Source organism: Megascapheus bottae, chromosome 33, assembly GCF_031878675.1.
Source record: "Megascapheus bottae isolate mThoBot1 chromosome 33, mThoBot2.hap1, whole genome shotgun sequence".
NCBI classification, from domain to species: domain Eukaryota; kingdom Metazoa; phylum Chordata; class Mammalia; order Rodentia; family Geomyidae; genus Megascapheus; species Megascapheus bottae.
In genome coordinates this window covers 5,217,183-5,238,155 of record NC_143541.1, presented here as the reverse complement: position 1 = coordinate 5,238,155, position 20,973 = coordinate 5,217,183, and the positions used below count along the sequence as shown (strand labels likewise).

General features: G+C 39.3%; 1 protein-coding gene across 3 annotated transcripts in view; it reads left to right on the top strand.

Moving 5' to 3' along the window:
- Window positions 1-20,973, top strand: part of Rad18 (RAD18 E3 ubiquitin protein ligase) — a 55,327-nt gene that overhangs the window by 15,486 nt on the left and 18,868 nt on the right. For 2 of the 3 annotated variants that reach the window (XM_090323764.1, XM_090323762.1), the window contains exons 5-10: window positions 1,190-1,527; window positions 2,547-2,646; window positions 6,431-6,615; window positions 13,224-13,300; window positions 15,408-15,468; window positions 18,072-18,170. In XM_090323764.1, coding sequence (XP_090179890.1) covers window positions 1,190-1,527; window positions 2,547-2,646; window positions 6,431-6,615; window positions 13,224-13,300; window positions 15,408-15,468; window positions 18,072-18,170 — 860 coding nt within the window. The remainder of the gene's footprint in view (window positions 1-1,189; window positions 1,528-2,546; window positions 2,647-6,430; window positions 6,616-13,223; window positions 13,301-15,407; window positions 15,469-18,071; window positions 18,171-20,973) is intronic. The other variant, XM_090323765.1, reaches the window with a different exon arrangement.

Sequence of the window (20,973 nt, the reverse complement as noted above, 5' to 3'; positions counted from 1 at the left end):
CTTCTGTTATCTTCTATTATAGTTACCCAGTGCAGATATGGTATGAATGTTCACTGATTTTTTGTTTGTTTGTTTTTAAAATCGGTGATAGGGCTTGAACTTGGCCCGGGCACTGTCCCTGTCCTCTTCAGCTCAAGGCTAGCAGTCTACCATTTGAGCCACAGCACCATTTCTGGTCTCTTGGTTGTTAATTGGAGATAAGAGTTTCACAGACATTCCAGCCTGGCTGGCTTTGAACTGGATCCTCAGTTCTCAGCCTTCTGAGTAGCTAGGATTATAGGCGTGAGCCACCAGCGCCCAGTTTATTTCACTTTTACTGTGTATATGTAAAGTGTGATCCTTACTCTTCAGATGGTCTTTGTGCTATTTCACCTGACGTTGGTTTCAGTCTCAGTGTGGCTAGGCTAAAATCCCAACAACTTTCCACTTTTCAGTTTCTATGTCTATGTCCTAGAACATTCCCTGCACTGTTTTTTTGTTTGTTTCTTTGTTTTGTTTTTCCTGAGGAGGAGATGATGGCAAATGGATGAGCATTTCTAAACAGCCTACTGGGATTTCTTTGTCACCAACACGTCAAGTGTTTTGTACACCCAGTTCTAGTCACCTTTACCCAGGACTCTACTGTGTTTTTTTCTAGTCAGTGAGATCAGATTTCCCCTTTTGTCTATTTAGTCTCCAAATCCCAGAACGTGCATTTCCATAAAATCTTGGGGGAATGTTGGTTCACTTCCTATATCTTTTTCTCTCAGGGAATCAAAGTTTTGTGTTGATTACAATCCAGGTCCTGCAAACAGTTGCTTTATATGTACTGGAGATTGAGCCCAAGGTCACATGGATCCTAGGCAAGATTCAAGCCATACCCTCAGCTTTTTTTTTTTTTTTTTTTTTTTCAAAAGTGGCTTGGAATTCTTGATCTCCTTGCCTATATGACTATAGGCGTATGCTACCACTCTAGCCCCCATTCTCTTTTACACACATAGTACTTATCTTTTAAGTTAGATTTATTGTTTTGTGTTTACTTTGACAAGAACTGTGTTGGTATGGTTGTGATTTAGGTGTAAGTTTCTATTTCAGAGAAACAAGTCTTAATCGTGAAAAGAGCTCATGTCGTTCAATTCTCCATACATAATTTGATATCTTAATTATTGTGTTTTTTTTTTTTTGCATGTGTGTGTGTATATGTTTCAAGGAATCGACTGTTGCAGTTTACCTTAGAGTCACCACCTCTATCTCCTGCTTCTTCCTCTTCAAAGAAACTTGCTATCAAAATATCCACTCCTGGGGTCTTCCGGCACCCTACAAAACAAGGAAGCAGACTAATGGATGCTTTCTTGACTAGAGAAATTGGAGATTCGCCATCAAAGTTGTCCATAAAAGAAAATGACAGGCAATTTAGCCCTCAAAAAGAGACAACCCTTTCTACTGAGACTAAAAAGGCAGATTCTGTAGAAAAGATGGCACCTGGTTCCTCAGATGTTAATGGTGCAGTGACACCCTCCACATCTGCTTTGAAGCAAGATACTAAAGGTAGGAAACTGTTTTCCTGTGTGTATTTTCACACTTAGGGAAAATCTTGCCATGTGACATAAGAATAAGCTGGCAGCTATTTTTGAGAAGTTGGGCAGTATTGGGGTTTGAACTTGAGGCCTAAAGGTTGCTACCACTTCAGCCACACTCCCACCCCAGGCATTATTTCTAAGGGAGAACCAACTTTACCTTGCAATCTCAAGATTAAGGATTGTTTGCTCTCTTTCCCTCATGGAGAGAAATTGGAGATGCTTCTCAAGTCTGAGCAGTTTCGTTATCTCATGGGTCAGGTATAGTGTGGCTTTCTAGTTTTTACTTTTAAGTATCCCCCCCCTTCCCTTATCCAACATGTCTACTCCGGTATAATCTGAAACAGCTCTAAAACTAAATCCATGCCTGAACCCCACAGGCTTTTCTACCTGATATTTTAAAGGTTTTCCTAACTTCTAGATTAGCTGTCCAACTTGTTTCTTAGATCTGTCCACCCCCTCACAGAAGTCCTTCATGCCAGATCTGGCTTGCTACCTGTATTGTTTAGGTTTCTTTCCAGCTGCAGTGGCACAGATCCCAAGGGGGACAGGCCATGACCTGGGGAGCCAAAGTTCTTTACTTTTTGTCCTTATTAAAGTAGTCTGTCTTTAGTAAACCTGTCCAACCCACAGTGCAAGGATTGTACTTAGCTTATTGGTACTTTAGTGTTTGTATTTTTTTTTTTCTTTTTCTTTTTTTGGTGGATTATGGGGCTTGAACTGAGCCTGGGCGCTGTCCCTGAGCTCTTCAGCTCTTGGCTAAGCCTTGGATTCTGATTGTCTGACCTCCCACAGTTCAGTCCTTCCTCAAGTGCCTGTGTGCCTGCTCCCACTACCCTGAGGAGCCATCTGTTTCTTTCCTGCTCTCCTAAGTGAATGTGAAGTTGAATCTGTAGGTCATCTTACTTGTTAAAAGATGCCAGCTTATATTAATCATTATCTTTTCTACAGATAATAAAGACTCGTTCTCTCTCTCTTTTTTTAATATAGTGGATTGTCCTGTTTGTGGGGTTAACATTTCAGAAAACCACATTAATAAGCACTTAGACACTTGTTTATCACGTGAAGAGAAGAAGGAAAGCCTGCGAAGGTAAGAGAGTGGCATAGCCACCAAGCTACTTGGGCTCGGTGCCTCTTGTGCTTTATAAACTTGAAGAAAAAGCCAGGCTTCGTCTTGTCCAGGTGATTCTTGGATGCTTTTTCTTTCAGTTCTGCTGTTCACCTCTGCCTCCTCCTTTTCCAACTTTTCCCTCAAATTTGTACTCTGCAACATTTGATAATATGTGCCAACGGTGTATTTCACTTAATGTGAAATTAGTGATTTAGAATTCATTTTTTTTAAATTTCTGCTTTTAGTAAAATAGAACTACCATAAAATGCCTTGGTTGAAGAAAGAAAGGCCAGACTATAAATATAGAATCTACAAAATCTTTCTTTGATTCTTAGGATATTCAGTCACTTAAAATATTGAATAATATTTGAAAGTTTAATATTTACTTCTAACTTTTTTTTTTTTCCAGTCCTGGGGCTTAAACTCAGGGCCTGAACACTGTCCTTGGGCTTTCTCACGGTTAGAACTCTACCACTTAAACCACAGCACCACTTCCTGTTTTTCTATGTAAGTGGGACCGAGGAATCAAACCTGCGTCTTTGTGCATGCTAGATAAGCACTCTACCACCAGGCCAAACTCCTAGTTCCATGTCTGACATTTTAAGAATTATATTCTTGTTATCTTTAGGTGGTTATGCAAAGAAGTTACCATTCAGCAAGTCAGTTTATAAATACACTGCATCTTGATCAATGTCATCCCTTTCATCTTTCTCCCCCTCCCTATAAGTGTTAGGTTTTTAAAACAATTTCAGTCAAGACTGCTACTCTTATTACTTGAGCTACATTTACACTTCCTATAAGTGTCTTTTGATGATTAAAGATAAAAAATGTTCCTTCATGTTTATGAGTAAATTTGGAATGGATACAGATGTCAGGTGACAGACTAATATTATTTTAATTTATATACTGATGCTTTATTGATCTGCAATAGAGGTCATCCTTAAGGTAGTCCAAACTTAAGGTAGTCTGTGCACAGCATTGGTAAGAACAAAATTTAGATGCGTAGGTTACTTGGGGAATTTGGATAGCCACAAGAACTATTTCCTGTAAGACATGACAGGATGACTTCCTTGCTTTTCTCTTTATAAGTGGCTCCCCCAAAGGATGAAGAGGAAGTCAGAAGCTGAGAGTTTGCTCTGGAGAGTCAGGTGTCAGCACGGATGAGCTTGCTTGGGCTTCTTTCTTCTCTTTCTTTCATATTTCTTCCAATGTATTTAGCTCTGAGTCATACTTGTCTATGTGTGATTAAGTTCAGGTTCCACTGGTGGTTCCAAGTACCATTCTGAGTACTTGGGTCCTGCCTGTTGGCCTGTGCCCCTGAGAGTCACTCTCAGGTATATTCTATCACCCTCATTGTACTGAAGGTACTGAGAAGTCCTTCACGAAAGATCAGTACTGAATCTTCTTTTACCCAGTATTTCCTAAGTTTATTGGATTCTAAATCTTTTTATCCTCATAACTCACTTCTTCCTAGCTTGGTCAGACACACTCGGGAGAACCATGACCTACATGTCTGTTTAATATACTTTGCCTGGGATCTGCCTATTTTTCCTTCTCTTCCACATCCCCCTTACTGATAGGCCATTCTCTAGATGTGGATGGCAACCCACAACCATTTTGGGTAAAATCATCTCACAATGTATTCAAAACGATATCCTTGATTCTGAGCCTGCTTTATGTACTCTTCAATTTCATTGAATCATGCACCAAAAGATCAATGTTGTTTTCATGCCTGGGGATGTACTTATCTGGCATCACATTTTAAAATTTCTGATAGAAATTGTTGATCTCTGGTGGTGCATTTCATTGTAAATGCAGTGAATACTACGGTTTTCATTAGATTTTTCACAGTTACAAATTTAATTATCGTTCATAAAGAAAATATTTTAGATAGAGACTTAATGAATTGCTTCTCCCACTGTGATTATTATAAAAGCCTGCAAAATGATTCAGGTATTGCTCCCTGCTGTGATTTTATTTTACCATAATTTTGTGAATCTTGTAGTCTGATTGGCTATCATTATAAGAAAGAATGAGTTGCAGGTCCTTTTACAGTGGAGGAATTACTTCCCACCTTTTAGACTTTGCTAATAAGCATACAAAAAATAATTTATATATGAAACTCTGCTGGTGCTAATAGAGACAGGTTTGGTTGTTTTGTTGTTACTCAATGATAGTATTTCCCTTTGGATTTTTGCATCCTATTTATCCTGGGGAGCCCTGTTGAAAACAGATTTTTGGTCTCTATTTTAGCCTTGAATTGTGATGGGTGGATGTTAAGGAGATCGAGGATCTGCACTGCACGCAAGCATCTGATTCTCAAGTTTGGGAAGCACAGCCCATGTATTCATACTATGTAGATCCTTTGTAAAGCTGTGGGGTTTTTGTTTTTGTTTTTTAAAATCGATTTCAAGTTCCTATGAGCCTTCACCTTGCACCTTTGCTTTAAAGATGATTGTAATGGTAATGACCATCTTGAAAACATATTTACAAAGCACTTGCTGGACTTGGTATACTATGGAGCAATGATACATTCAGATGAAATGGACTAAAACTCACTAAGTGGGTCCTATTTGTGATGTTCAAGTCATGGGTGTATTTGGGTAGCTTACATCCCAGTGTATTTTAAGAAATACTGTTTATTAACTTTAGGGATGGGATGATAGAAGATAAAATGGCTTTGTTAGTGTAGTGTTAATGCTTAAAATTAGGAGGTAGAATTTATCAGTGTGTTTACTGTAAAAGTAGAATGAAAAATGAAAAGCCAGCTGGTTATTTTAATAATACATTTTTGTAAGGTCTTACGAATTGGTAAACATGAATAATTATAACTGAAGATAAGATTCATATTTTTATTGTTTTCATCTGTATTCCTGAAGATGATACTACAAAAATATATATTACCTACTGGTCAACTTGGTGAGTTTGTTCATGGTGAGCATCAATTGGGAAAAGAGCTGACCATCAGAGCCGATCTCTAATACTCTGCTAGTGCTCCTCACAATGGTTGCCTAGGACTTGAGGGCCTAGTTTTCTGTTCCTTCTTCCCCACTGCTGTACTTCAACTCCTGTGCTTGGCGCTCACTTGCCTTTTTTACTCCCAGTTGACAGATTACTACCTGAGCCATGGCTTTAGCCTTTCTTTCTTTTTTTTTTTTTTTCTGGTTATTTTGGAGATGGTCTCTTGGGCTTTTTCTGCTTGGGCTGGTTTAGAAATGCGTCGTTAGAATTTAGCCTCCTGAGTATCTTAAGATTGTGTGAGCTATGGGCGTCCAGCTTCAGAATTTTTTCTAGAGAAGCTATAAGTAATTTTTCAGTCTATACCCTAATCCTCAGTAGCATTTGTATGTGAATTGTCTGAGGAAGCTGGGGTTTTTGTGGATTTTTGCATGGAAACTATGGGCAGATTTTAGGAAAAGCACACTTTAGAGATGCTAAAAATAGAATGATCCACATCCATGTCTTTGCACAGTATTTAGCCACAATCATTCCTTAAGAGCCTCTGAGTGTGCATCCTTAGGCCTGACCTTAAACTCAAACTTCTGGTCCTCCTACCCGCACTACTATTATCTATGGATCTTGCTGGCACATCAAGCACCTCATGTCGCTGTTATCTTTGCCCATAAACTCCCTTCTCCTTCCCTGTTATCTGAATAGCTCTCTATTTTTTCCACCAGGCATGTGTTCAAAGGTAAATACTGTTTTACATGAGAAAATTTGGTAATTCACAAATAATCCTCAAACCTTTTTTCCCGTTTTTCAGTTCTGTTCACAAAAGGAAGCCGCTGCCCAAAACTGTGTATAACTTACTCTCTGATCGTGATTTAAAGAAAAAGCTAAAGCAGCATGGATTATCTGTTCAAGGAAATAAACAACAGCTTATTAAAAGGCACCAAGAATTTGTACACATGTACAATGCCCAGTGTGATGCTTTGCATCCTAAATCAGGTAAAGTAAGAAAACAGTGAGCTATGCTTGTCCTCTGGATAAAGCAGTTCTGTGTAGCTCAGAGATTATAAACCATAACCTCAATTTTTAGATAACATTTCAGTAAGAGAAAAGTTATGCAAATATATTCCTTCAAAAGCTATCAAGAGAATACTGTTATAAGCCAACTTTCCTGTCAGCTAGTTTCCCAGTCCCAAGTTTCCTTCTCAGACTCAGCACTGTTGCCACCTTTTATGTGTGTTTCCAGAGACAGTGTAGTGCTACAGAATTGAATCTAGAGAGCCTGAGCTGCCTGTTGTTTAGCTTCATGTTGGGTGATGATCGTCAAGTCATTTGATGTCTCTACCTGTTTGCTTTTTTTAATTCTAAGTTTTTATTAGCTCATATTATACAGAGGAGTGCCTCAGTTTTCTTGTTCATAAGGGTTTTCTAGCTACTTTATAATATTTTTGAGATAAACGATAAAGTACATGTTAAAGTGTGTAGCATGGTACATTAGCAAGAGCTAGCATTTAGTAAATGTTCCTATTACTATTTTTGCTTAAAAAATTTGGTTATTATTGATTTCCAAAAATGTTCACATTCTGTATGTACTATTTAGTGGTTTGTCCTTTTATTTTAACATTGCCTCATTCTTTTAAAAATTAAAGAAACACAGAAAAGCATATTGTTTGGTGAATGATCACAACGTGACAATGCCCTGCCACCTCAGCATTTCAGGGCCCCATCTTCCCAGTCAGTGGTGCCTCCCTGCTTCACCTCCATCTCCATTTCTCTAGCTTGTATTCCTTTAGGCAAAAAGAATACAGAGCAAGGCGCTTGGTCTTTATGAGACTCAACCATGTTATGTATAACACTGTGCTTTTTAACTTTTTCTTTATATTTACCTGATACCTAAAAACATAAAAATTATATATACTCCGGTTACACGTTCTATCTCAACATATTTGTTTTGTTTCTTTAAAAAATTGTTAATTGTTAATATAAAGGTGATATACAGAGGAGTTACAGTTACATAAGGTAATGTCATTCCTTTCCTTGCTTTCTCCCAGTTTTCCCTCCTGACCCCATTCACAAGTTGTGTAGTAGTTAATTTTCAACGTAGTGTCTATAGAGTACCACTGCCGCATCTGTTCACACCCTTTGTCCATTCTGCGAAAAACTTCTTTCAAGTAAAAACATTAGAAATTTGAATTTTAAAACTAAGATAGGATGTGCTTTTTAAGACAATGATCAATATTTATGCATCTGAAAAAACACAAACAGCTGTTGGATAAAGTTGGAAGGTTCTGAACTTAAACCTAACCTTTAGAGTCTAGACCTTACAGTGAAAAAGAGCTTTCAAAATTTCACCACACAGTATGACCCAAAATGGCAACATTGCTTTTTTTTTTTTTTGCCAGTCCTGGGCTTGAGCTCAGGGCCTGAGCACTGTCCTTGGACTTTCTCAAGGCTAGAGCTGTACCACTGGAGCCTCAGCACCACTTTTGGCTTTTTTTCTATGTATGTGGTACCCAGGAATCGAACCCGGGTCTTTGTGCATGCTAGGCAAGCACTCTACTATAGGCCAAACTCCCGGCCCCAGAGAAAAAACATTTTTAAAAGAAATATCCAGAAACCCTGTGATTTCAACATTGAATGAATGAGTAAGTTACTTCATGAAGAAGTTGATCTGAAAAGTACAAAGCTGGCAACTGCTCTTCCCATATTCTCTAGTCCCTACACAGTCTTAGTCTAGTTTTCCCATTAAGTATAATGAAAGATTTGCACTGACTAGTGACTGCTTTCTGTCAACTTCCTGTCAGCTAATGACAGTGTCTGTAATTTAAGTAACTTCCCAGAGGAAATTAAAGTCACAAATCCAGGGAGCTAGAATTCTCAGTGTAGAATGAACTTTAGACTTGTTTCCCCATACACACTTCAGTATATCTGGGGAGGTGAGAAAGACAGAAATGCTATGGAACATTTTCGTTTTATCATCAAATTCTTCCCAGCAAAGTGTACAGTTCATTTAACAAATCCATTTTACCTGATTTCAATGTACTAAGTCTGCATTTGCAAGTGATTCATAAGTTAAAATTGATGGTTCAAGTACATCCTAGTCAAAGGTGACCCGGAAGATGGACGTTGCTATGTTCTTTCCCTTTTATTCAAATAAGATGCATTCATTATCGATACCTCAGGAACCTCTGCTCTATTTAAAAGAATCCATTCATCACTACCAAAAGGCGGTGGTGGGTCTTCGGGCTGCTGTCAACTTGATGATGCCGGACGGACAGCGGGTGTTTCCAGCAGGGGTTCCCGCCTGTCGCCCTAGCTACGAACAGGGACCTCCGGACAGGGACCTCCGCCAGACTCCCGGCTCCAGTTAGCCACCCCCCCCAGCCACAAGCCCCGAGCCCGCCTCAGCCACGCGGGGCGCAGCGTGCAGCAGGCCGCGCGCGTCCCCCGTGTGTCCTCACACGCGCGACGGACTCGCAGCCAGCCAGCCCCTGGGGGCCGGGAAGCGGCCCAGGGTGGCCGGGGGCGGGGGGGGGGGGGGCGGCTGAGTGCCGTGGCTTGTGCGGACCATCGAGCCACGGCAGGCCGTGACCGCGCCACCCCGGGCCCCCTGCCCCACGCCCCGCGCCCCCTGTCCCAGCACTGCCGCCCCCCGTCCTGACTGCCGGAAGTGCTGGCCTTCCACCCAGCCCAGCGAGCCGGGGCGCGCAGGCGCGGTGCGGCCCCGCGCGATGCGGGCTCCCTTGGTGGTTTTTCTTCTTCAGGGCACGATGCCGGACTGCACACGTAATCGAGCCTCAGCCATGCGGTGGCTGACCTCCGCTTCCTCCCTTCGTGCTCAGCCTCTCCCTTTTTGCTGCCGTGAACCATCTTGTGCATGTCTCCTAGTGTGTGCGTGCGTGTGTGCGTGTGTGTGCGTGTGTGTACGTGTGTGCGTGCGTGCGTATGTGTGTGTGCATGTGCGTGTGTGCGTGTGTGCATGTGCGTGTACGTACGTGTGTGCGTGCGTGTGCGCGCGTGCGTGTGTGGCGTGGATGGAGCCTGGAGTGGAGTGCTTCATGGTGAACCGGCAGCTGTTGAGTGTTCCTGGCGCGGGAAGCCTTGTCCACAGGACGGCGTGTGTGGCTTTCAGTTGTTCCGCATCCTCGACACGGCTACTGGGGTGTGAAGGGCCGGGACCCTCGACATCAGTTCCGCTCTTCCCCTTCCTGTCTTCGAGGTGCTTCCGTTCTGCACATAGAATATATAAAAATGAGTCGCATACCCATACATATACAACTTATTCTGCATATGTATATAAAACATAATTTTTTGGGGGGTGTCGGTCGTGGGGCTTGAACTCTGCGCCTGGGCGCCCCACCCCTTGATCCACTGCGCCACTTCCCGTCTTCTCGTGGTTAATTGTAGAGTTTCCTGGTCTTTCGGGCCGTGCCGGGGCTGTCTTTGAATGGAGACCCTCAGATCTCAGCCTCCTGAGTAGCTAGGATGACAGGCGTGAGCCACTGGCACCCGGCTAAAACAATGTTTTATTTATTTATTTCATATATATTTTTATTGTAATTAATAGAAGGGTTACATGATATTTGCCAGATAGAAGGTGCATTAATTCACATACATTGATACCCTTTCACATGTCTTGGTACCCATTTCCCTCCCCCTAAAACAATGTTTTATATATATTAACCTACATATCTCATTTCTGCTTAAGTCTATTGGAATTTCTCTTTTATGGGATGAATGATTGTCCTGTAGATTTACAAAATGAAGCTTACTTCGTATTTCATTCTGCATCTCTTAAGAATATTCTCTTGCCACAGTTCTCAATTTCAGTGACTAGTTAGATTAGTCTCAATTTCAGTAGTCTAGTTAGATTATTCTTGAATCTGTCATCTCTATTCCAGTTTCATCAGGGGACCCATTAATGGCTTTCTTTGATTTTTTTTTTTTCTGCAGTACATGATCCAGTTTTGGACCACATATTGTATTTAGTCATTTAACTTTTCCATCATTTCAGCTTAGAACGTGGTCTTCAGGGCTGTCTTGCTGATTCAATATTCCTCATTCTGGCTGTTTAGTGTTTTCTCTCAGTCACATCCGGTTACACATTCCTGGCCAGAGAAGTAGTCCATGCTTTGTCTAAATCAGCCTTCCAGCCCTTTCTCTGTTACCTGCTTCACCTGCTTAGTGTTACCATCATATAATGTTAACGTGTGCCTACTAATGCCATTCTGTAGACACTTTTGAACACTGTAACTCTTAACTCATCAAAATTTCACGTTTATGTGTAGTATCCTTTTATATCATTTACTTGAGCTAATCTTTTGCTTAAGAGTTACAAAATGATTTTCCCACCTCAGTATTCCTTTCACACTTACCAGTTGGTGCTTGTCACAATTCTGCAAACAGTCCTCCCTGCTATGTCCCCCCCCCACCGTATTTGTTAATCGAATCTCACAGATGGGGAAGGATCCACACATTTCTAACACATGCCACTCCCGTTTATTGGTGCTTGTATTTTTCCAGGAGGAGCATTTCACCATGATTACTTGTATTCCTGACATGTTGTGTTCTCCTGCCCTCGTTTTTGTTACTGTTTTCTGACATAATGAAATAATGGTTGCTAGTATCCTTTATCACCATGTGTTTTCCCTTGTCCCTGATAGCATTCATTGCTCTGAAGCTTATTGTACCTCACAGCACCTCCCAGTTTCTTTGCATTACTGTTTACATGGTGTCTCCTCTCACATCTTTTATTTTTAATCTGTCTTTTCATTTACTGTAGTTTTTGTTTTTGTTTTTGTTTTGTTTTGTTTTTTTTTTGCCAGTCGTGAGGCCTGAACTCAGGTACTGAGCACTGTCCTTGGACTTTTTCTCAAGGCTAGAGTTCTACCACTTGAGCCACAGCACCACTTCTGGCTTTTTTCTGTGTATGTGGTACACAGAATCGAACCCAGGTTTTCATGCCTGCTAGGCAAGCACTCTACCACTAGGCCAAACTCCTGGCCCCTAAATCTAACTTAAATTACTGAAAATTTTTGTTCCAAAGTGTTTCTACTTACTCTTGCACCATTTTATTTTATGATGGTGACTTTCAAATTCCTGCCAGCCATTTCTGACAAATGGTACTTTGAATACTCATAGTTAGCTTAGGCCCATCTTTCTCTTGTTCACTACCTGGTATATATGATAACATGTCCCCTCCTCCACGTCCCTGCCTACACTCTCTGCACCCACCTCTACTCATACCACCCCTCCACAACCCCCTCCTTACGTGTCTTTCCTTAGCTTTCACACTAGTTGGTGGGTTTAGTTCTCTGGGTTTAAGAAAAATTACAGTTCCAATTGTCCAACTTTTTCCTGTCATTAGGCTGAGAGTTCTACTATTTCCTTCTTTCTATGTCCTCAACAGAATCAATCATTTCCCTGAAAATGACTTAAATCCCTAAATTGTACCTAATTCTAATACAGTTTTCTTAGTACCATAGAGGAGTGAATGCCAGATGTTCTCTATCTCGAGCAGTGTTTGTGTTACTGGATTAAACAGAATGCCTGTGAGCCCTGTGTTTTCCTGTTTACTTTAATGCAGTCAGTTTGGAAAGGAGAGCAGTACTGGTGCATGGACTCCTAGAGGAGATACTTTTTCCATTATTTCTACCCATTTTCATTATTAGGGTAGCAAAAAAGTACCTCTTTGTGCTTGGAAAAAATTCTTTATTAAATCTAGGCTTTGCATTCTTCCGTTTCAGTTAAGTAAAGTTTATAGGGATTATTGCAAACATATATAGCCAAGTTTATACTGATGTTCCCCAAATACTTATGGACTTAATTATCAAGCATGCATAGTATTTCTTGCCTACTATTGATAGCAGTTGTTCTGAAGCAATTTGACTTAGTATCCTTTTATATACAACCATGTAAAAGATTACACATTTTTTTATTCTATACCGTATGTACTTTTTTTTTTTTCCTTTTTGAGTCAGGGTATTGCTGTTCAGTTTTATGGCGCAGGCTGGTCCTAAACTTGTGATATTCCCAAATGCTAGGATTATCTGCTGTACCATATGGACGTCAGTTGAATAGACTTGGTTTGGGTGCATAAAAATAGCATTTGCAAGTTCTGCACTACTTGTATTCCAAGATCTCTGATTGTGATTGCTAACTCTACAGAGAAATGTTTGGGGGGCAAGGATATTTATTTCCCTTGATATTTATAAGCCTTTTTCCTTAAAACAAAGTTCTACTCCATTTAGTACATTGAGTAGATAAAAATTGAACTTACAAAAAAAAAATTGAACTTACACTAGCAAATTAATTTTTATAATCCACTGGGATTATTATTCTGACCTATTCAGAGGAGAAGGCAAATTACTTGATTTTTCTTCTGTTTATATTTTGAATTCTGTTCATGTATAAGAATTTCATGTTTTCACTCAGATTTTAAAGTTGTTAATTTAAAAATTATGTTAGATAGTATAGAAAAATTGCAAAACTAGAACAGGAAATTCAACTATACTATCACCCACTTCCTTTACTGTTCATAGTTTATGTAAGCATAGTACAATGATGAAAAAGTAATTGACCCTGATTATATATTGTTATTTCAACAGCTGCTGAAATAGCCCAAGAACTTGAAAACATGGAGAAGACTAGAATGCGCCTTGAAGCAAGTAAACTCAACGAGAGTGTACGTTGAAGGGATGTTCTAGTATGTGGGTAGAAATGAAGGAAAATTAAAAGCCAGCCATATTATATTGGCTTAGTAAGGAATGTACTAGAACATGTTTCTATGTGGAATAGTATGGTTTCCTTGCAGCTCATCTCTTTTTTTTTTCTTAAATTTTTTTTTCATTTTGTTTTATTATGAATGACAGATCTACTCAAGATAATTGTATTCAGTTTAAATAAGGATAAGACTACTTAAAAGACGTTTACATACAAATATGTACATTATAAGTTCAAACTTTTGTGTACTAAGTTACAAAACTTGAATAAGCATTTATTTAGTATACTTCAGAACATTTGACCATTTGTTAGCTTCTAAAAATTACTAAAGTTCCACAGTAGCAGAGGAAGCTATTATATACATTTATGACAATCTACTGGCAGTTTTATTTAATGCAAGTTTTTTTTAAAAAAATCATTGCTATTCGGTGAGTCTCTAGATCGGGTTTAGAAACTCTCAAAATGTAAGTCAACCAAAATATTTCAAACAAAAATTCCACTTCTAAATTTTAACACTAGCAAATATAGCATAACTTCATAGTAGATAGCTGTTAGCTATCTAGAGGAAGAAGGTTCTTTTGGAAAACTGTTATTGCTGGGGGAAGCAACGTGCAGCCCATTTTTGGTCCAGTAATTGTTCATATTTACCAGGCTTTTAGTATAAAATTCAATCCAAACTAGAGGGTAATTAGAGTCCTGTTGAGAAAGCTTGTGCTTTAAATCAGTGACCTTTGAAATTGGCCCTTGCTCCGCTCATTGCATTTGATACATTAATCTCTGTGGCCCCTCTTGTCTTCACCTGTAAGAGTGTGGGAGTGAATCATATGATTGCTAAAATCCTCTTTCATTTGGGGGCAGTTCTGTAATTATACTTACAGTTATAAGTATTTGTAAGAGTTTGTGAGGATTCATTTCTGTTGTGTTCCTGAGGGAATCAGAAATACGACATTCTTCGTGATTACCTTTCTCTTGCTTCGTGGCTCAAAATTTCAGGAAAGGAGTTCTCAACTAACATGGTCATTGAGTTCTGTGATAGTGGAGGAAGCATTTTTTGCCTTCCCAATTAGACTTTATTCTAGGCCACTGGTAATGTGTTTGTGAAGAAAATAATGACCTCAGGGAAGTAGATTTATAACTGCTCAGTGGAAGAAATGGGATTTCCATTGACTTTATTATTACCTGTTTGCTAATCGTAACATGGTAACTACAAAGTGGCCTGCAAATAAGCTGCTGGGCTTTTCAGGTCTGAAATTTAAGAAAGCAACATTTGCCATGCTGCTGGGTCCTGGTGGCTCACGCCTATAATCCTAGCTACTCAGGAGGCTGAGATCTGAGGATCAGTGTTTGAAGCCAGCTTGGGCAGAAAAGTCCTTTTAATTCCAAATAAACTACTTGTGAAGCCAGAAGAGGCGCTGTGGCTCAAATGGTAGAGTGCTATCCTTGTGAGCACAGAGACTCAGAAACAGTATTCAGGCCCTGATTTCCAGCCCCAAGACAGGAAGAAAGAAACAAAGAAGGAAAGAAGGAAGGAAGAAAAGGGAGGGAGGGAGGGAGAGAGGAAGAAAGGAAGGAAGGAATTTGCCATGCTAATTCTTGTGTGACTGCATTTTCTTTCTATATGATTTTTTCACTATGTCATGGAGGATTTAGGTGGAAAGGAAAGGCAAGATGTGCCTCATTTGTTCCTAGTATTGTTGCCATTTGAGCCACATAGCTCCACTTCTGACTTTTGGTTAATTGTAGGTAAGAGTCTCATGGATTTCCTGCTTGGACTGGCTTTGAACCATGATCCTCAGAGCTCAGTCTCCTGTGTAGCTAGGATTACAGGCATGAACCACCAGCGTTACATTTTTTATTGATAAAGAAAATCAGTAAATACAATGTGTACTGTTTATGATAATCAAAAGTAGCATGTAGGAGTTATCCTTCCAAGAACTATATAAAATGGAGATAAGAGATTATTTTTTTCCATTTAAGCGTCCACCTTTGATATTTTGAAGTTTGTACTATTTCATTTTTATTATTTCAGATAATTTTAAAGGTTTTTCTTGATTATTATTATTTTTTAGGTGATGGTTTTTACAAAGGACCAAACAGAAAGTGAAATAGATGAAATTCATAGTAAATACCGTAAGTTGTACATTTTCTTTTGCTAGCAAAGAATTGGGTATCTTAATTTTTAAGACTATTTTATATTGATATTTGCTACAAACTCATGTGAATATTACCTCAGAAACTGAATTTGAGTTGAATGTTTACTTAGACTTTTTGAAAGATTTTATTAACACTGATTTTTACATCATATTTCAAATGTCATGTTTAACAAGCAAGTATTCAAGAAGGGAATCTATATGCAATCACTGGCACGTAGATTTTAGAACATAATTAAAATTAAGCTGAGGATTTCTATGTCATAGTCAGATTTCTTTTTGTATGGTGTATCTGCTTTTTGATTTGTGACTAATATTGTGCTTTGAGCTTACTGCTAAGTATTTTGCAAATACTAATTAGTTCTCTAAAGCATCTCTGAGATGAAGGTTGTATTAAAATGGAAATGTTCCCGACTTCATCCTGTCCTCAGTTACAAACTTCTGGAAGGAATTTCTACACCTGAACAGTTTACAAATTTGTGATAAAAAGTTTAGAGTTTTTTGTTCCCAATCTTTTCCTTAAAAAGGTCTTAACTGTATTGGCTATTTGTTTTTAATGTAAAATGAAATATCTGGCAGATAGTTGCCAATAGGTGTTGTTGAGTAGTCAAAATAGGTTTGGATTGTGTTCATGGAGGTTTTTCAGTTTAGGTGTAGGTCTATTTTGAGGTCAAGTACACTTGGACTTGATAAATAATGAGCCTGGAGTAGGCTATAGACAGAGCAAGTCACTTTTCTGCTCTAGGCTGTTGTGCCAGGGCCCCTAGCTTGCTTTAAATCAGGATACTCTGATCTCAGCCCCCTTTGTAGGTAGGATTATAAACATGAGCCGATATGCCTGGCTTACGATATCTTTTGGGTGCATTAGAGGAGATAAGAAACTGATCACCAATCACTGCATTGTACACAATATGGGGTTAGGAAAAAACATAAAGGACTAAGTCTGCTCATATGACTTGTGTATTCCAATGTATAGTGATTAATCAGTGATAAATGCTCTCAAGAAATATAAAGTGAAGGAGTTGCTATTTTACTTATTATTATTATCATTACTACTACTACTACTACTACTACCACCACCACCAGTCCTGGCACTTAATCTAAAAGCCTGGGCACTGTCCCTGAGCTTGTTTGTGCCCAAGGCTAGCCCTCTACCATTGAGTCACAGTTCTACTTCTGGTTAACTGGAGATAAGAACCTTACAAGGACTTTCTTCCTATGCTGGCTTTGAACCTCCATCATCAGATCTCAGCCTCCTGAATCACTAAATCCCTAGAATTACAGGTATGAACCACTGGTACCTGGCTGTTTTTTTGTTTTTTTTAAAGGAAGAAAATTTAACCAGATTGTTCATCAAGAGATGTTCAAATACAAAATGACTGCATGAAAAAATGTAGTTAGATTGATTAGCCAATAAATAGCCTTTAGTAAACTACAAGTGAAACAAAGTGATCTTACACACTGACTTGAAAGGGGCTAAAAAGGGCAGCAGCAGGGGGTGGCCTGGGTGTGGAGCTGGCATCTGAACATGGCGAATCCATCTGTGTGTAGTAGAATCATATGTGGTAATAAGCCAAGGTTTTGGAATATCTTGACAAATTTGAGTTTGTTGAATGTAGACTTAGCCATCAGCTCACAACTATGAGCTACTTAAAACTTTCAAGAGGTAAATTCAGGACTCATAATCAGCAGAACAGAGATATTTACACTCTAGAGCACTCCTTGCCAAGTGGAAAATCTGAAATGAGGTGAAGAGATGAGAGGGAACAATTTTATTAGTCATAATCTGTGACATTATTCATTTTTTGAAGATATTAGATTTCTTGAGCCAAAGCAGTGGCTTCCATTTAGCTTTGCTTTCCAGCCTGATGGCTGTGGGGCAATTAGATTTAAGCAAGAAAAGGAAATTCTCTTCCTCTCAATCTGGAATTGTATTACTTTGCAAGATAAGGGCATTAAGCCTCCTTAACCATTAGTGTGATTACTTTAGCAAATTTCTTATCCACAAATCTGTTTTCTGGTGGCCTGGAGAAAAGTTGGAGAACTGCCAGGTGTAGTGGCTCATGCCTGTAATCCTAGCTAAATTCAGAGGCTGAGATGTAAGGATCTTGGTTTGAAGGTAGCTCTAGCAGGAAAGTCCTTCCTGCACAGGAGACTTAGCGCCAATTAACCACAAAAGCCGGAAATGGAGCTTTGCTCAAGTAGTAGAGTACTAGCCTGGAGTTAAAGAAGCTCAGGGTTAGTATCCAGCCCCTGAATTCAAGTCCCCAGAAAGAAAGCATGTTTCATGCTCCATACACAGTCTCTCTTGAGTGTGGGGTTTGGGAAGAAACCTTAAGTAGCAGCCTCATGATAGATAGCTTGTTGTCATGTTTATATGGGAGGAAGGGAGAGAGAAAGAGAAAGAAGCTTCTACGGTCCCTCTCTTTAGCCTTCTGTCTTCTGCTTGGCAGCGTTTACCTTTAGCTACTTTAGTTTCTTCCCTGTGGTAACGCTGCTGTGCTAGCTCCCTTGCCTCTTGACACTCACTTAGGGATGGTTTGCTTCCAGCACCGTGCATTTATGAGATCATTTTAATTTCAGGTAAAAAACATCAGAATGAATTTCAGCTACTGGTAGATCAGGCCAAGAAAGGATACAAGAAAACTGGTTGGATATCAGAAAGCAAAGTAATGGGAAAAGGTGAGTCCACAGGATGACTCCTATTTGTGCGCTTGGATGAGAGATTATTCAAAACAAACATAATGAAGGTCATTATTTATTTTTAATATAAAAAGAAAATAAAGCCAAATGAATTTACTCTGTAGTTACCAGGTATTTGAAATGGGAAAAAGTATTTTTATATATACTTAAAGTAGCAGTTGTTGAATATAAACTGGGTTTATTACTCTGGGAAAAGTGATTCAAAAAAATGTCCTGAAGAAACAATCTCTAAAATCTGTCTTTTTCTCAGTTAATGAAAAATCATAAGTTTCTCAGTATAACCTTGAGGATATTTTCTAGGTAAGAGATTTATTGCTGTAGCAACTAAGATATCCTACAAAGAGAATGAAATATTTTTGTTACAGAACTCTAGTGTTTAGGGGAATGTAGTCTAAAGCTAATGTACTTGAATGTCCCACAGCTTATAGCACATTATAATTTGGATTTATTTTTAAATTCAAGACTAATCCTATGTTTCTGTTGCCAGAGCCAGTGAATGAAATAATCCATTGTAATGTTTTCTTTCACTTAGCTGTTTATTTCTCTTGTTGTTTATCCAGCTTCTCTTGAAATTCATGTGGCTTATAAACATCTTCCTTTAGTTTGTTGACAGTTCCTATTATTGTTTATGGAGCTCATTATTTGGACTGGCTTCCTTCACACACTCAAGTCCTTTGTTGTAATGTTACTAATTCTTAAGAGTGACATGGTGTTGGGTACAGTGGCTCACGCCTGTCATCCTAGCTACTCAGGAGGCTGAGATCTGAAGATCAAGGTTCAAAGCCAGCCCAGGCACAAAAGGACCTGAGATTCTTACCTCCAATTAACCTTTAGAAAATGGGAAAGTGAGGCTGTGGCGCAAGGGTATGGTGGTAGCCTTGAGCTGAAGACCCACAAAAAAAGAAAAAAGAAAAAGAGTGACATGTTGTTTTGTTTATTCATGAATTTTATGATCGAGGGTTTATGCATCTGTTTTCAGGTTCCGTATGGACTGTGGGCCTATTGGTATTTTGTTCTAGAGGGTGGGAAGGGTGGGGGTTAAGCTTTATAGGAGATGTAAACGGTAAGGTGGACTGAGGTAAGTAGAAGGGAGGAAAAATTGAAATTGTATTGGGTTAAGAGTGCAGTGGAAGTGAGGTTAGGAGAAATTAATAGGTATGAAACAAGTACTAATGATCAAGGAGGAAGAAAAAGAGGAAGAAAAGGAAAAAGATGAGTAGGCAAACAAACTAATAAGGTGAACAAGAGCAGAGAATAGAAAATGCAAAACAAAACAAATGAAAGAACTGATGTTTTAGTAGTCTAGTTTCCAGGTAAGTATTTAGCTGTTAAGGCAAATTAAGGGGTAGGGGAACAGGTAGGAATAGTGTGTTACTTATATATTGTAGGGAGGGTAGGAACAGGGAGGAGGCTATGCTAAGGAGATAAAACTCATTGGAAACATTACACTGAAAGAGGTAATTGGGTTCAGACATGATGGTTTTGGTTAAAAAGGCATGAGGGCCAAAACAAAATGCCAAGATTAAATGAGAGGGAATAACAGATCAAAGATAAAATTAATAGGTAAAGGGCCTTCTTCTAATTTACATTTAAGAGAAATACAAGTACAGCATTCAAAATAGTTGCACCAACACAGAATCACAGGCAGCAGACATTCCGACATTCCTGGTTGTTCTCACCTGATCGTATATTTATATTTATCAATAGACTTTTCTGAGGCTTCAGAAGACCTTTTGCAGGCTAAGGACCTCAGTTTAGGCTAATGGCTGTAGCCTCTATTGTTTGACTCGGCAGGAAGTCTTAGCTCTCTAGGCTGGCAGATCTGGCCTAGCTGATTCGATGGTAGGGTTGTTCTGGACTTTTCTAAGTGGCTAAGTGTTATCTGATTTTACCTGCAGCCTTTTGGGTTCATGTTTTTTGTAGGGATTGTTCCAAACTTCTTGTGAGTATTTAAGTGAGAAGTCGATTGCTTCTTTGTGTTTTCTGGGTCTCTATGGACTTCTTGTAGTTTCTGCTGACTTCCCTTCTTCTGTTCCTGAGTCTTCTGCTGGGTTTTGGGTCATGGAGTTCTTTTCATTTACAAACCAAATACTAATGCTTTCAGTTCACCGTCTTGCCCCACCTTCATTCAGAAGTTTCTTCTTTTTGATTGTTTGCAGAGGGGTTAAATATTATGTATACTATATACATTTAAGCACTACTTTCCCTAGGCTTCAGAAGTGGTTGTTGTGAATGAATGGGGATGTTGGAGAGGTGTGAGTATGAGACAGACACTGATAGGTTGAAAGGATGGATTTGTATAGCAGCTTACATTCATACATCTTTTTTTTTTTTTTTTTTTAAATTTAATGGTACTGGGAACTGATTTTAGGGGTTTGAGCCTCTTAGACAAACCCTCTACCACTTGACCTATCAGTCCTCTTCCCTTTAGTTTATCAGGGAGGAAGGTTTTCTGCTTTTCTCCTAACAGGAGTCAACTCCTCTTACTTCAGCCTCACAGGTGACTGGGATCCCAGGGTGGGCACCATTTCCTTAGAAGACCTGCACTCTGACATCTAAGGCTAGACTTGGATGGGTCACTGGCTTCAAGTGACCACACATTGTTGAACTATGTTCCCAACTGGGAATTTATCTTCTAAAAGCTATGGTGCATGGGAAAGCAGAAAAGAATGCAACTACTGTGCAGTAATAAAATTCCTCTTCTATGGCTTGTCTGCTCCATTGTATTTTCCTGGCCAATTGGGTGATACTATTACCCAGGTGTGTTGAGTCCCCTGTGTGG